At 34.8% G+C, this 17,193-nt stretch overlaps 1 protein-coding gene across 1 annotated transcript in view; it reads left to right on the forward strand.

The window, feature by feature from the left end:
- Positions 1-405: 405 nt before the first annotated feature.
- Positions 406-17,193, forward strand: part of SERPINI2 (serpin family I member 2) — a 28,055-nt gene continuing 11,267 nt past the window's right edge. Inside the window, exons 1-4 of the mRNA XM_069472976.1 lie at positions 406-652; positions 5,891-6,121; positions 7,503-7,697; positions 7,777-7,969. Of these exons, the coding sequence (XP_069329077.1) occupies positions 406-652; positions 5,891-6,121; positions 7,503-7,697; positions 7,777-7,969 (866 nt within the window). The remainder of the gene's footprint in view (positions 653-5,890; positions 6,122-7,502; positions 7,698-7,776; positions 7,970-17,193) is intronic.

The raw sequence follows: 17,193 nt of genomic DNA on the forward strand, positions 1-17,193 counted from the left end.
TGAACCCTTTCAGAGAAGTCTGAACAGAAGTTTATCTTGATATCAGAGTTAAAGTTATCCCATTTAAAACCATGAGAAAAAATAGAAAAAAAAGTTTCATATAAATATTTGAAGGAAGTATTGGCATTGATAATGTTCCATAATTACAGTTTCCCCTTTGATTTTATTATAAGAGTGCAAATATATTTTGTACTGGTTCTCGAAGGTATCATTAGCAAATGGACTATTTCTCCTAATAGATGATGCTTAGTCAGAAAACTGGCATTATATAGTGTTTTCTTGTGGTAGCATGTTCTAATGCGATAGAAAGATCTAATAGGCAGAAAGTTTTCTGTTGCATTTAGTATAATAAACTTTGTTTTGAAAACTAATAAATTTTGAATTAAACAATGCACAGAAGTCAAAATGGATAATATCTTCCTGTGGAGTCTCTTATTGATTGTTTTTGGACGTCAAGCTTCAAGACTCATGGCTCAAAAAAATATAGAATTTGCAGTGGATCTTTATCAAGCAGTTTCCTTATCTCATAAGAACAACATTATATTTTCCCCCCTTGGAACAACTTTGGTTCTTGGAATGGTACAGTTGGGAGCAAAAGGAAAAGCACAACAACAGATAAGACAAACTTTGAAACTGCAGGAAACCTCAACTGGTGAGAGTCTTACGCATGCTTATTTATACTGGATAAAATATGGCCAAATTTATTTTTAACATATTAGGGAAAAACTCAGGGTCATAGAACTTTAATGAGTGAAAAAGTACAAAATTATATTAAAGTGGAGAATTGTAAATGTAACTAATTTTATTCATTTAAAATTGTTTCCTAATGAAATGTTATAAAAATAATTTACTAAGAAATTGACATCACTACAGATACAAAAAATTATTTACATGTCTGTGTGTTTTCTTTTGGTCTGTTTGTTTTAGTCAGTTTTAATTAATTGAGATCATATCAGGTGTGCATGTATAAGTGTATTTATATATATACATATGCTATACATACATACACATACATACATATTCTTCCACTGTCACTTGCTATGTTGTGATCATTTTCCCAGATCATGCAACTGATTGAAAATACAATTTTTAATTATTATATTTTTCTGTCTCTTGTGAAAGTACCATTACTTACTTATCCTTTCTTCAATAAATTTCTAACACTTCTTTCATGAAAATAATGCACTCTCACCCACAGTGAGACCAAGAAAAAGCATTAATTTATGCGTTTTAAGAGCTTATTTGTTAATAGTTTTAAAAGCAAATTTGGAAAAAAAAAACATTTAAATAATATATCAGAGGGCTTTGTGCTTGTAGGGGGTGGTTACTTTGGAGTCTTCCAAATGTCTATTTGAGATACCGTGTATCTCACATACTGGGATACTGTGCTTTTGTGCTGGCATTGCATTTGAAAGAGTTGCTGCCCATTTCCTTGGCTATCTCATGCTCTCAATCTCTTCAGTGGTTTTAATTTTAGACTTTTATATTAGTCAGATAATGTATCCTAAACATCAGAGGAACAATCTGGATTTTTTTATTTGGAAATTTTGTCACTATAACTAATTTCCATATGTTTTCTCTAGCATATCGTAGCTCGATTTAGAAATCTGTTTTTCTGAAAATACTATTTACAAGATTTTATTTGCTTCATTATAAATAAAGACACTTTTATACAGAAAAGAAGTTGGTGATAATGAAGTTAATTGCAAGAGTTTTCCTTTGCAAATAATGTATAATGAAGCCACTGTATTCCAGATTTAGTCTCTATTAACTTCAGCAAATCCCACTATACCACTCCCAGAAACATTTAAATCACACGATACTGCTTTGAAAAGTAATAGAACATTTATGAAGAAATGTAAATTAGAGCCTTTGAAAACTAAATTACTTTAAATGAATGCATCTTATAGAAAAACGCAGAAGTTTTAACAACTCTAATTGTGAACATAATAATCATACTAATAGTAATGATGACACTATCAAACTTATATCTAGGGTATCAGCCACTGTTCTATGTGCTTTGTGCTTGCTATATATTATCTCATTTAATATTTATAATTACTCTGTGAGGTAAACATACCCCTGAGAAAACTGAGGAAAAGAAAAATTAATTAATTTGCTCAGGACTAATTCCAAAAATGATTTAATGAGGGTTAAAAGTATAAGAGCAATAACCAAAATTTTTATATTTTCCTTGGAAGAGTATAGATAGACAATTAAAACTTAACATTTTAATACATATAACAAAGTCTACCAAACTAGTTTCCCAACCTAGTTGTTAAAGGACGGAGAGAACCACAGATGGAGGATAACAATGCTAAGGGAAAAGAAAGATAGTCAAAAAGGGAGAAAATGTGAAAAATAAAATCTAGAAAATAAAACAAGGGAAAATGAAGAACCAAAGGAAAAGAAGAGACAGAGTTAAGAAGGGGAACAGAGTGAACAAGTGAATGAATGGCAAAGAGATGAAGAGAAGGCCCAGTGAGTCTGGAGGAAGAAGAGTGTAAGAGTGTTAGGGTGGAACAAAGGGCAAGGTAGAACAGAAGGTGGCACCTGACAGAGCCACAGTGGAACCAGAGAGACAAGGAAAAATCAGGAATACTAATCCTGTATTTATTTAAATTTTCTATATTTTGTTAATCATGGATTTTTTTGCATTTGTTTTTTATTTATTTTTTTTTAAATATTGCATTGGAACATTATTTATCTTGATTACTGAGTTTTTGGCATGTCCTTAAATTTTTTGTCCAGTGTCTCATTGATTCACCTGAGTCCTGGACCTGCCTTCAATCCCCCACTAATTTTCAAAATGTACTGTCTGTTAATTCAGTCTTTATTTTACTTTTTCTGCCCTTGATCCCCAGTCCTGGCCCTATTGCTCCATGGGGACACCTGGCTTATTCTATGGGGGTCCGCAGATGAGAACGTGGCTGCTGGCGTCCTTACACCACTGGGGCTCTCAGTGTCCTCAGTTCTCCTTCTTTCTCCCATTTTCAAAACATCTGCTCAGGCCGGGATTGGTGGCTCACGCTTGTAATCCTAGCACTCTGGGAGGCCGAGGCGGGAGGATTGCTTAAGGTCAGGAGTTCGAGACCAGCCTGAGCAAGAATGAGACCCCCGTCTCTACTGAAAATAGAAAGAAATTAGCCAGACAACTAAAAATATATATAGAAAAAATTAGCCGGACATGGTGGCACATGCCTGTAATCCCGGCTACTCGGGAGGCCGGAGGATCGCTTGAGCCCAGGAGTTTGAGGTTGTTGTGAGCTAGGCTGACACCATGGCACTCTAGCCAGGGCAACAGAGCGAGACTCTGTCTTAGAAAAAAAAAAAAAAAATCTGCTCAGAATTTACCTTCTCCGTTTTTGCTGAACACCTGATAATGCTCTACTTTTCTTTACCTCCAAAAATGCTGCCAACTAATCAAAGGCTAAATTGAAGGTGATTTATTCCAAGGGAGTTAAGAAAAGAGACTGGGACATGAATTCCTGTGCCAGCTCTGCATTTATCACAAGTCATGTCACCTTTCAAATTTCTTCAACTTTCTGTATCTCATATTCCTCACTGTAAAAGGAAGAGTTTGGATTAGGTAATTTATTTGGACCTTTTGGCTGAGATAATCTGTAATCCTACAGCTACCTTTGTTTACATCTTTGGATTTCTCACATGCACACAAAATTGGTCTTTGGCCTCTTACGAGCAGGAGAAAAGAACATGCACTACATTTTAGAACATTTTCTGAAGGTCTGGTACAGCCACACCAAGAGTTACATTTACCCATGACCTGTAGGTTCTCCATGGCTCTATTTCAGGAAATGGAATAAACTTGTTCTCAGTGCTTATTAGGAGCCATGCATATGTATTCTTTTCAATCTGTGCTGAAAGAGGTCATTAATCTATAAATTAAATCAAATTTATAAGGCCAATAACTTTATATTTAACTCCAAACTTATGCTAAATGGTGACGTTTTTTCATTGACTTTTGAGTCCAGTGATTTATCAAAGGGCAGCTCTTTGTCACACAGTCTTAGACCTTAAGTGCAAGACATAAATCTATTTGCTCTGGCAAATGAGTTGGAACTATTTTTTTTCTCTCCCATTGCTAATTTTTTTACTCCTTTAAAGATGTTCATAAATTACAAATTCCTGAAAATTAGTTTTAAATTCTGTCACTTCATTACTACCTTAATTAATTATTTTGGAGAAGCTCTCATGTCTTTACTCAGGAAGTCATCTCTGTAGCCTCTCAGTTATTGAGATATTTCTTACAGGCTTCAAATAGCAGTAAATGATTGCATCTGAAATCATTGCATAAACAAGCAAAATAGATTAACTTTCTTCCCTTCCTTATGTAAGGAATTCCAGGGTTGTAAAGAATTACTGAATGTCTTCAGATCTAATCATATAGAAGTAAGTTTTTATATATCTAAGATCTTTCATATCTGTGTCTATATCCCAACGAATAGAGAATCCTGGATTTTGAAATATAATGCAATATACCTTGTAGAGCTTCCTGTAAGGTTGTGTAGGTTGTACTTACCTAAGAATGACAGGCCAAGGAAACAAGTAGGGGCTAAAATGCAGCCTCCTCTCAGCTGGACAAGATGTAAGGCTGTGGAGCTGCAGCCCCTCACGGTGAGGGCACTGTTCTTATTTGCACAAAGACACCCTATGGGCTGCTAGCTTCTGATTAAAACAATGTGTTTACATACACATATAAACACACACACACCCTCCTTATTTCCAATAGATACCTAGCAGTAAGTTCTTCTTAGTAATACTTTTTCTGTAATTCTTTATTCAATTGGTATCTTCCAATGACGAACCATTTGTTTTGTTGAACTCCTGGCCTCCTCTGGCCTTAGCCTCCAAAAGTGCTAGGATAACAAGCATGAGCCACTGCCCTCAGCTGGATTTTGTTTTCTTGAATAGAGATTAATTGAATATAATCAACTTTTAAGTTATGAAAGAGGTATTTTTGGTATTTAACTGAAAATTTAATGAAGGCCCTGAAAGAAACTGTTATTTGAAATAGAGTTCCCAGACTTAATGATTGAGTTCCATGACTAAGCCAGAAGGGATGAAAAATGCTGTTACCCTTTGGTAATGAATAAGAAGCCGTGGAGCAAAATCTCAGAGTACACTTGTCTCATAGGCACACACAGCTTTCTGACAACATTGTGGTCAGAACAATCCAAAAATAAATCATAGGCCTACAATGATTCTTTTAGTTGACACTGACTGACTTATTTTGGCTAGTGGTTATGGTTGGAACGGTTAAAGATTTTTATTGTTCATGTAGACAGCAAAAGAATATAGATTCATGAACCTGAAGACATAGACAATTCTGATTCTTACGCATCTCTAGAGAAGATTATAAGGATTGCCTTGTAAATTTAAAAACCTGGACAGTTGCTCATAAGAGAGCAATTATTTCTTAAGCTGAAATAAAAGTAATAATTGAAAAGGATTGCTCATCACTGTCATACCACCATCAACATTCATTAGCATTTCCTTTTCATAAATAACACATGTTCATATTATGTAAAGAATAAGATTCTAAACATAAATTTCCAACACCTAGAAATGAGCTAAATGTGACTATAAAGAGGAACTTCCCTTCAACCTGAATAAATGCATATCCTTGTTTTTGACAAATTGCAAATTTACATGGATATTCTTTTTTCTGTATAAAAGTTGATGTCTCTACAAAATGCATATTCTATAAGAGATGAATTCTTAAAATATTTATACTAACTTAGAAAAGATTGTTAGTTATACCTAAGGGTACAAAAATGGTGATATGAATAAGAGCATTTAGATAGCAAAGCTGAAAAGCTGTTGTTTTATGTTGTTCAGTATGCCAGTATACATTATAATTATTTTTTAGGAGAAGAATTTTCTGTACTGAAGTCATTTTTCTCTGCCATCTCAAAGAAAAAACAAGGATTTACATTTAATCTTGCCAATGCCCTCTACCTTCAAGAAGGATTCGTTGTGAAAGAACAGTATCTCTATGGCAACAAGGAATTTTTTCAGAGCGCTATAAAACTGGTGGATTTTCAAGATGCAAAGGCTTGTGCAGAGACAATAAGTACCTGGGTGGAAAGCAAAACAGACGGTAAAGTTTCCCATTTTCATAAAATCATTATTTGCCATTGTATTCATGGTTTTTAATATCCTAAAGTAAAGAATGGCTGAATATTTTCCTGCTACACTATGGATCAGAGGGATCAAATCTCCTATTTCATTTCACTGTTATTTAAATTAGTACTATATTGTAAAACCGAGAAATGGTAAGCTGCTTTGAAAAGTATACTGATTCTCTTATTATTTTTTGAGAGGCACCTATTTATACAGTTCTTAATAAAAATTTTAATAATAATTTTGTTCAAGCATGGAGTTTTCAAGTATGGAAGCAGCAACAATATTTTTGGCCTGGTAGAAGTTAGATATGTCAATCCCAAATGCCTTCTTTCCCACATATCTTTCAAATAATGAACACATTTTAGTTGAATGTGTTAATGTTTAATAATAAAAGTTAATTGTCCTATCATAAAGATGGCAGTCTAAACTAATTTAAATACAAGCTAGCAAAAGTTCCAAAGTGACAACAGAGAGATGTAGTAAGCTTAAAGTCATATATTAATAGATCTGAGTTCAAGTCCTGGAAAATGTATAGGCAATATTCTATTTAAAATGAGGATACTATTAAAACATTTCAGGATTATTAGGAGTTTTAATTATAATATATATGGAGTGCCAAGCATATACTAAGCCCTTGATTAATAGTAGTTTGTTTATGTATTCGTTCAGCTACAAAACACTGTGATGGTGTAAGATACTGCTGTATTATTTATGAGAAGCCTTATATGGGGAAGCATAAGTTGGAAATGTGAGATGGGTGTGGTGAGAAGTTTTAGGGGTACAGGATGAGGACATCACTAGACAGCTCCATGGTATCTGATCATGCTTATTTCTCATAACTCGGAAATACTCAATGAACATATAAATAGAAGAGGAAAACCATACTAGTAACTTCCATTCTTGTTCCTTTGGTCAGTGGCTACAGGTGCAAGAGTGGAAAGTTTGGGTGTACCATTAACTGATTAACTATGATTGGCCTGCTGGAGGACCTTGAAATCTAGTGTTAATAATACCAATAAATATGAAGGGAGAAATATTTTGTTTTTATGCTTTCTGTCTGAAAAACAATTGATGCAAATAAATCTCACTGAAAAGAGTCTGTGACTAGGTCTGTTCAAGTTTGCCAAAAACAGTTTCATATTTCCCATTTCCTAGGGAAATTCCATTTGCACCTGTTTCTTAGTGAAATATTTAATAGCATTCCTTTTTACTGTCAAAATTGCTAAGTTTAGATGATAAGACACCCTGTCCAAAACTGTTCAGCAAAAGACATTTTTCTTTAATTCCATTCAAAGCAGTTCCACTAAATCACTATTACATATTTCTTCCTACCTCCTTTTCAACCTCCTTCACAGGAAAAATTAAAGACATGTTTTCAGGCGAAGAATTTGGCCCTCTGACTCGGCTTGTCCTGGTGAACGCTATTTATTTCAAGGGGGATTGGAAACAGAAATTCAGGAAAGAGGACACACAGCTGATGACTTTTACTAAGAAAGATGGCTCAGCAGTCAAAATTCCAATAATGAAGGCTCTTCTAAGAACAAAATATGGTAACATGAGAAATCACATTTTAAAGCATAGCTTTGGGAATTGCCAAATATATTTGATATTTTATTTTCTCTGTTCCAGGATATTTTTCTGAATCTTCCATGAACTACCAGGTTTTGGAATTGCCTTATAAAGATGATGAATTTAGTTTAATCATCATACTTCCTGCAAAAGATATGAACATAGAGGAAGTGGAAAAACGAATTACTGCTCACCACATCCTGAAATGGTTCTCTGAGATGCAAGAAGAGGAAGTGGAAATAAGCCTCCCTAGGTTGGTAATGTCATTTTTTAATACTGGTTCTTACGTTTCCACTTACATAGGAATTTGAATAGGTAGCTGAAAGATAACAAATGTTTGAGAAGGCTATCTATTGACACAAATGAAAAGAATAATGCATTTGTTAGTGTTACTGTACTTTGCGGACACAAAGGCAGCTCTTAGCTATGCTAGCATTGCTTCACCATGAGGACTGAGTTTAAGTGCTCAATTTTCTTTGAAAGAAATGAGAATTATACATCTTAAAACTAGAATGCTGGGATTAAAATGTATTATTATCTTTTTATTATACTGATTAGTCTTTCTCTATTTTTCTTTTCCTGATTGGAACTTGAAATATTTATCTTCCATTATTTTTCATTAAGAATTAAAAAAAAAAACCCCGAAACACTTATGATGGCATATATTATACAGTTAAAATATATGTTAAATTACCTTTGACAGATAATGCTGTAGTGGTTGAATTATAAATAAAATCCTATGGTCAATTTTAGTTAGTGAATACAAAATGGAAATTGCAAAGGATTATCTCAGGAAGCAATCATTATAAACACTAATTTCTTTATATCATGCTTCTAAGAGAGAGGGTAAACTTCAGAGAAAAGTGTACCCCAATGACTCCATATACATTCTATCTGAACTTTTAAAAGAGATTTTTAAGATTTTAGATAACAAATAATTTTTAGATTATATGCTGTCCTTTTGTTTCTAAATTTCTCTTTGAACTCATCAAGACCTACGTATCTTGTACTCCTCTATTCCTATTAGTCTCTTAAACCTCTTGGCATTTACTTCCTTTGCCCCTTATCCAGGATCCAGTCATTAGTCATTTCAATCATAGTCTCACCAACATTTTTAATGTTTTTCTCTCCTGTCTTTGTCCCTTTCCTAATTTTCTCCTCAGCCATCCTCAATCCTGAGTCTACACAAAAAGCCACTTTTGCTTTGCAACCACTGATTTTGTTGGAGCAAAAATCCAAGAAGGAGTCACTGCTGACCTGATCCTGGCTGGAGCTCAGGACTCCTTGTTTATCTCTACAGAACTTTCTTTTCTGATATCCATACTGCACCAAAGCATTACTTCTATTCTTCGTTTGATTTCTCTTACTCTCAACATATATCTCAATCTCTTGTTTCTTAAAGAAAACATATTATCAAGCAAACTCTTTCTCCTCTCTATTTACATAAATAATCTCAAAATTTATGTAAATTTTTACTAACCTTTTCTTTCTCTACCTTCCATGATATAGTGGAGAAAGAGGTATCCTATGCTTTTCTCACCCTAACACTGGGTTCTTGATCCAAGTGTTATTAATTGCCCCTTTTTCCTTGGAAATCTTTCTTCTTTTAGTCCCTATGACACTGCTCACTTCCCCCCTCCCTCTCCTCTCTTTCTCTTTCTTTCTCTCTCTCCCTCTCTCTTACTTGAAATTTTCCCTGCTCCCTAACTTACTTTTTTCTTTCTCTTCCCAAAAGAAAATACTTACCAGAGTTTCATCTTCAGAATTTTCCTTTTCTTACTCTTGCTAAGAAATATTATTTGTCCCCTATTATTATGTCTCTAAAATTTGAATCTCTAACTCCAACCTCTCTTCCAATTCCCTACCATTTGTATATCTCTACTTGGATATTATTCATTCTTTCAAAGAATATTTTTTTTTTAGCTCCTACAATGTGCCAAACACTGGGGATATGACAGTGTGTGTGAAAGATAGTTTACCTTCGAATAATGGAAATACTAATTTTTGAAATTAAATTATTTATTTTCAAATTTACTTTTCTCTCTCTCTCTTTCTCTCTCTCTCTCTCTCTCTCAGCTTTGGAAAGATCTCTGTTTTGGAGCCAAAAATACTGAGTCTGAAAGCTGTCTGTGCCATGTACTACCTGTGGGGGCTTAGAGTCACTTGACTATTCTGAGCTATAGTTTAGTTGATACAAAAGGTGAATAATGATACCTGTAACCAAGCTATCCCCAGTTTTTCAACCTAAAGAAAAAAATGCCTCAATAATTATTTACGGCCCCAAACCCAATTGGCAATGAGAAATAAAGGCTTTTGTCAGAAACACCTTCTCCAGCATTTTTAGGAATCTCTGCAGGAATGTTTCACAGTTTAGAAATCTGTCCAGGCTAATGCAGTCTAGACAGTTTCTCCAAACTGTTTGACCTTATTATCAGCTTCTCCAGACTATGGCCACACTTCCCATACAACCACTCCCATAGTGTAGACACAGACTTCTCTCTTAATTCCTCTGAGTACAAGTGTTATATATTAAATTGTATTTTCCTGCCTAAATTCATATGGTGAAGTCCCAACCCCCAGTACCTCAGAATTTGACCATATTTGGAGAGATAGGATCTTTACAGGATATCAAAGAGAAGTCATTAGGGTGGCCTCTAATACAATATGACTGATATCCTCATAAAAAGGGGAAATTTGGACACAGATACACTTAGAGGGAAGATGATGTGATGAGACACAGGGAAAAGATAACCAGTACAAGCCAAGGAGTCATAGGACAAATCTTTTCCTCACAGTCCTCTGAAGAATACAATACTGCTGACATCTTGATTTTGGACCTCTAGCATCCACAACTGTGAGATAGTATATTTCTGTTATTTAAACTACCCAGTTTGTGGCACTTTGTTATCGCAGCCCTAGGAAGTAAGAACAATTTCAATGTTAAACCCAAATTTACTGAAAGCTTAGTGATAGCAAAAGGGATTTATGAGATAGAATGTAATTTAAACAAGGTACCAGGAATGATGTCCTGCAGTGTAGACAGTTTCTTGTACTGTGCTATCCTTAGCCTGCCGTTGCCATGATGCCAGTGGCCCCTACCCGCCCCCCTCCCCACCACGCTGCAGAGGACTGTACTGTCTCTCACCTAGTCAGCATCCAGAGTCTTCCAATTTTTCCCAGTGTAGAGAGGAAGTAACTTGAGTTTTCTCCCATCTTCTCTAAGGCCAACTTCCTAGTCATGACAAGAATCTATAGCAATAGATTTCAACTCTCAGTGAAAACAATGTTTTCATATCATATAAAATAGCTTACTCCTCATGATCTCAAACTTTTCCATCTCCATCCCACTACTTCTATTTGCATAGTGAAAAAGCCCATTGTATTGCATTTTCCAAACAAATGAACAATTTGCCTTAAAAGACGAATTTAATCTTTATTTATATAGAAACAGAAACATTGGTTGGCAGTTGTATCCCCCTTTTCCATACAAATTCCAGCCACCAAAGATTTTTTAAAACTTGGTGGCAGTTTCAATTGCAGTGTCTCATTGCATACTTCTATTCATAGCACTAAGTCTGGCATATAAGAAGGTGCTAAATAAACAATGGCTATTTTTTTTCTTTGTTAAGAAGATCACTGCCCAGCCAGTATCAAACAAGAAATAGTGTCTTCTCTGACTTTTTGACTTTTGAGTCTCCCTCATTCCTTTTCCCTCTGTGTGGTGGGTGGTTCTCCATGGTGCCTGACCAATAAATTTCCATGTATTTTTCTAGGTCTCTCTCAAAGTTGCCTCTTCCATGTAGATTTGGCCAAACATGCTCAGTTAGAGTGAACCATTTCTTATCTATATTTGTAGAATACTTTATCAAATTTGCATCATAGCACTGATTACACTGCATTTTTAGTTCTTGCTCATACTGTCTATCCTATTAAGACGTGAGTTCTGTGATGGGGGTTATATATCATTCATTTGGCTTCTGTAGTCCCTAGAACATTTCATGGTATATAGCATGTGCTAAATGAGTATAGTGGAGTTAAATTATATAAATATTTACAAGGAAAGAGATCCTATATTATTTTTCTTGATCTAATTTTAAATATCTCAAAAACCAGAATTCAACTTTCCAGTCACTCTTTAATTTATTCCCTCTGAGGGTCCTAATGAAGCTTTCCCTCCTTTCCATAATGCCACATAGTGAAAAAATAGGACAGTAGGTGTTTACTTGGAAATTTCTCGCTAGAGAAAGAAAAATGAGACTCTTTTTGAATTTAAAAGACTGAAAATATTTTTATCAATTATTTAATCACATGAATACAACATTACATTTAACAGTATTCATTTTTTACTAAATGAATGCCTTTGATTTCTTTCTTTCTTTGTTTTTTTTTTTTTTTTTGAGACAGAGTCTTACTCTGTTGCCTGGGCTAGAGTGCCGTGGCATCAGCCTAACTCACAGCAACCTCAAACTCCTAGGCTCATTATGTGTTAAGTTCATTAACAATTTTAGCCCATCAGAATATATTTATTGAATTAAGTTTCCTGAGCACTAAAATCATGGGGCAAAAGTTCTGAAATCCATTTTCCCTAAAATGAACAATTTCTTCACAACAGAAAAATACTCATTTAAAGTATGTGTTTTAGTACAGAAGAGAGAAAATTATACAGGCTGAAAAACTATTTTGGGTGGACTGACAGGTGTATATTTTATTATTCAGTGCTGGGGTTATTTTATATCTAAATAAATGCATAGTGGTTTTCAAACTGATAACTGAAGATTTTGGTAAAATTGGAAGAGTTAAATCAACTGTATTCGTTTCCTAGAGCTGCTATAACAATGCAACATAACAGAGTAGGTGGCTTAAAACAACAGAAACATTCTCTGACAGTTCTAGAAGCTAAAAGTCCAAAATCAAGGTGTTAGTAGGACATGCTTTCTCTGAGACTGTGAGTAGAATCCTTCTTTGCCTCTCCCCAGCTACTGGTAGTGGCTGTAAATCCTTGGTATTCCTCTCCTTGTAAATTACAACAATTTTTGCTTCTGTTGTCAAATAGCCAACTGTCTTCACATAGCATTCTCATATCTTATAAGGACACAGTCATATTGGATAAACGGCCCATCCTACTGCAGTATGGCCTCAACCTAATTAATTATATCTATAATAATCCTATTTTGAAATAAAATTACATTGTAAGGTGCTGGAGGTTAGGGCTTCGACATATGAATTTGAGGGAGAGAGTGTGTGTGCACAATTTAACCCATAACACCAGCTATACTAAATTCTATGTTGTTGTAAAACACAGTGTCTCTTTGGTAACAAAGCCATTTAGGTAATGCCAAAAGCAGGAAAAATAATCATAAGAATGTTTATATATATGCTATAGTATTAAGGAGCATGTGAGTGACTAGAGTATAGTTACTTCTTAAGAAACATTTCTCTTTCTCCTCTTTGATGTATAGTTTAGAATCAAGGCCAATAAGACAGAATATGGTCTAAAAACAGTTGACTGCTTTCTAGTATTTATTATCTGTAACATACTAGATATCTAATTTTAGACATTATCCTATTGTTGGATATCAACTAAAATGATCATATTACTTTGTCTAAATGTAATATGATTTAGTTGTCAAATATTCTTATGTTGAAGAGTCTAACACACAATCACTATATACCAGATTCTTCTCTGCATAAGAAACATTCTGAGAATATACTTTTATGATTATATGTAGGGGCAAAAGTGATCATTTAATACACACAAATAAGGTAAATAAACAAGTAACTTTTAATCTTGTAAAGCATTTAGGATTTATATTTTAATACTAGGTGCTATGGTTCTATAGTCTCACTTGGTTATGGCTTCCATTTCACAGATAGAAAACTGAGCAATGAAAAGATAAATTGATTGTCATTCAACTAGTGTTGGAAGAGAAGGATTAGCTCTCATGTCGATTGGCTCACAGCCTTATCATCTTATTAGTTTGACACTGGTTAGAAAATATATTTTTTTGTTCAAAAGCACAGATTGATTGGGACCTTATTATGGGCAAGGGGCTGAGACAAATGCAAAGTGATAGGTATACTCCTATTGATAAGGTGGTTACTACCTATGGATAAGATGGAATAGTGCGAGATTTGCACAATAAATTTACTAAGACTATACAGCAATTTTAAGTACTAAAAGAATGGTATAACCAATAAGCACTAGAAGGTTCATGCAAAAGGGAGAGGAGGGGGGAGGAGAGAGGGAGTGCCAGAAACTGGAATTGTAGATAGAGGCTTTATGAAATAAGGACTAGAGCTGGGCTTTAAAAGAATCCAGAGATAAGTTCTACATGCAGTGGTAAACTATTGAAAGTATCCAAGTAGCATAGTGGAATGATTAAATCAGTATTTTAGACATATTTGATAGTCACAATGCCTTTGTTAATGCTAAATAACTGGTCTGAAAATTTTCTCTCTTCCCCACCTCCCACCCCTAACACATTATCCCTATTTTTCTGGATAACTTATATTGGTCCTTAAAATCAAGTTTGGATTTTAGAAAGGGTTTTAGAAAGACTTTCTGATCTTTCCATGCAAGATCACATGAACATCTTCCCTTTTCCCTGTTGGAAAAAGTTCTCCTGGTATCTTGTGTGTATTTCTGAATAGCACTTACATGAAAATTATTTGTTTTTCTTCCCCTCTGGCCTGTAAACTATTGGAGGTCAAGAGCTATACATGTTTCCTCTCTGTGACCACAGCACAAAGCACATATCTAAAAACTAGTATAGCTACTCAATGAACATTTGTTGATTTAAACTGAGTAATAGTGATGTTTAGGATTTGTTAAAGAGGAAAAGACTGAGGCCCAAAAGATCAGTTAAGAAACCACTACAACAATTCAGGCATTAAATAATAAGTGTTTAAAAGGAGCACCTTCACTGGGAATAGTAAGGAAATGGTGAAATGGAAAAACATTTATTGGAATTTGTGACTAACTAGGATATGGGTTAAGAAGGAATAGATTGAACTGAGGTTCTAAGCTTGACTTACTAGGAAAATGAGAGGGTTGTGAATTTTTGCTCTTTTTGTAGCAATCCTTAACAGGGCACCATGGAATTCTAGAGAGCTCTGGGGCATACTTCAGAGAGGTCCATGAGGCCCTGAAATTATTTGCAAGTTTATGCATATAGTTTTATACATGTTTTCCTTGGGGGAGACTATATAGTTGTCACTGAGTTTTTGGAGGTCCAGCTCTTTAAACTTGTGAAGCATTGCAGTTCTATTCAAAACTACGTTAATATTTAAATAATAGTCATAGTCTTTCTGAGAGGTATCATTCTTTAAAATATTGACTGATCTGGCATCTCACAGTATCTTTCATCAACTTTTGAAACCATATCACTGATAATAGACCATAATATTGAAGACCAAGAGCCCTGTCACCTTCTATGTAACTTTAGCATATTACCTTACTTAGCTAAGATTTTTCTTTTGTCAAATGGAATAATAATATAAGCCTCTTAGTGTTGTTGTGAGGATTCCATGAAATTTTATATATATATATATATATATATATATATATAACTTTTAGTACTGAATATTAATTTCTTACTATTACTTGCATTATTATTCTATTTCAATTCTGACATTTACTGACCATCCATTATAATGCCAGCATAGTACTAGATGCTCCCTGACCATATCTCATTTAATTTTTACAAAAAATTTGATAGATATCTAGCTTTCTATTCAGATTATGGATGAGATGCAGGCAGGTAAACACCTTGCCTGTGGTCATACCGCTAATAAATGGCTGAGCCAGTATTCCAAGAGGACAGACAGGAGCCTTTAAAACAGGTGCACTGTGGGGCAAGCATGAAGGGAGCACAGAACAGAACGGTCAGTGACAGGGTGACAGGATATGAGATCTGGAATAGCCAGGCCAAGGAGACTTTTCAAAAGAGGTGACACCTACCCTAGGACACAAAGTGTCATATTCTTGCCGGGTTAGAAATCAATCCCAGGCTTGGCCAGCCTTGGATCTATAAGTGGGTGAATGTGAATTGTGTATGGGTGAGAGAAAAGGAAGGCAGGAAAAATGAGACTGGATAGGAGAATAGATATGTCATGACCAGCTGCAGTAATGATTACAAAGTGTTCATTTACTTTGACCTATTGGACACGATACACATTGGAATACCAAGTGTGCATTAAACAGTGTCCAGATACATTTTATAAATGACAGAAAGTATTTTTGACTCAGCCCATGAGGCTAACAGATCATTTCTCACACACTTATACACACACACACACACACACACACACGCACACACCCGACACGAGGTAATTGGTTGGAAAGTGACCAAAAGTTACTATGTACCCACATAACGGTCTAGGTCCAACACTGTCAAGGATTATGTTTGTTTGTTTGTTTGTTTGTTTTATCCTGTAAAAAACTCTAAAATCTGGTTTGGTCGGTTCCAGATCTGAACAATCCAAAAATGACTCAAGCCCATCGCACCAAAGCTGAGATTTCAAGTAATAAGGATAGGGACTGAGAAGGAGATTAATTCAGGATGTTTTTTTCATTAAACAAGAACTCTGGTGATAAAGGGGAAGAAGGAGACAACACCAGTCTCCAGTAGAGCCTGGAGGCCAGGAGTGAGTCATTCTTAAAACAAAAATGTGCACTATTTTCTTTCATTTTCTGTAGCTTTTACCTGTGTGAGACCATTTAATCCCAATGATTACATTTGGAAGTAAATGGCTGGCTTTTAAGCAAATAGATAATGTTTTCATACACTAAAAAATCCATTTCATGATTATTTGGTTGCTAATTGTCTAGCCAGCATTTTTGTTGCTCACTTTTTTATGTTTGACTGATCTTCTTTTGATGATTTTAAGGAGGCTCGAGGAAAATGGAAAATGGACCACAAAAAAGGGATAAATAGTAAGACTCACAAACTTTGGAAGAGGGACATTATATATATATATTGATCAAGTTGGTGGTTTTGAATTATATTTTGGTTAGAAGGCAGTGAGAGTTAGCTCACTAGCTTTTACTTCAACTGGGCATGAGTTTAAATCATAGCTCTGGCATCTATCTTGACCTTGAGCCTGGAAATCAACCTCCTCAAGCTTCTACTTTCTTATATGTTAATGGAAATAATACTGCCGACTTCCTAGGATTTTTGAGACAATTAAAAACTGTAATCTATATTAAGTACCTAACACATGGAAGTGCTACTTCACACCTGGCTCCAATAATTATGGATAATTAGAAATCATCTGTAGATTATACTTTTATTAGATGCCTGAATGGGCTTCTATTGCTGTCAGTTTCGTTGGACTGTATTATGAGCAGGACTGTTACTTAAATGACTCTCCAGTGATAATTAGGCATTATTAGGAGCTGTAATAAGTCTTGCAGTATTCTTGCCATTATCCCGAAATTATTCTACTATTATACTAAAAATAGCCAATTCGGAGGTG

This window comes from Eulemur rufifrons, chromosome 7, assembly GCF_041146395.1.
Source record: "Eulemur rufifrons isolate Redbay chromosome 7, OSU_ERuf_1, whole genome shotgun sequence".
NCBI lineage: Eukaryota > Metazoa > Chordata > Mammalia > Primates > Lemuridae > Eulemur > Eulemur rufifrons.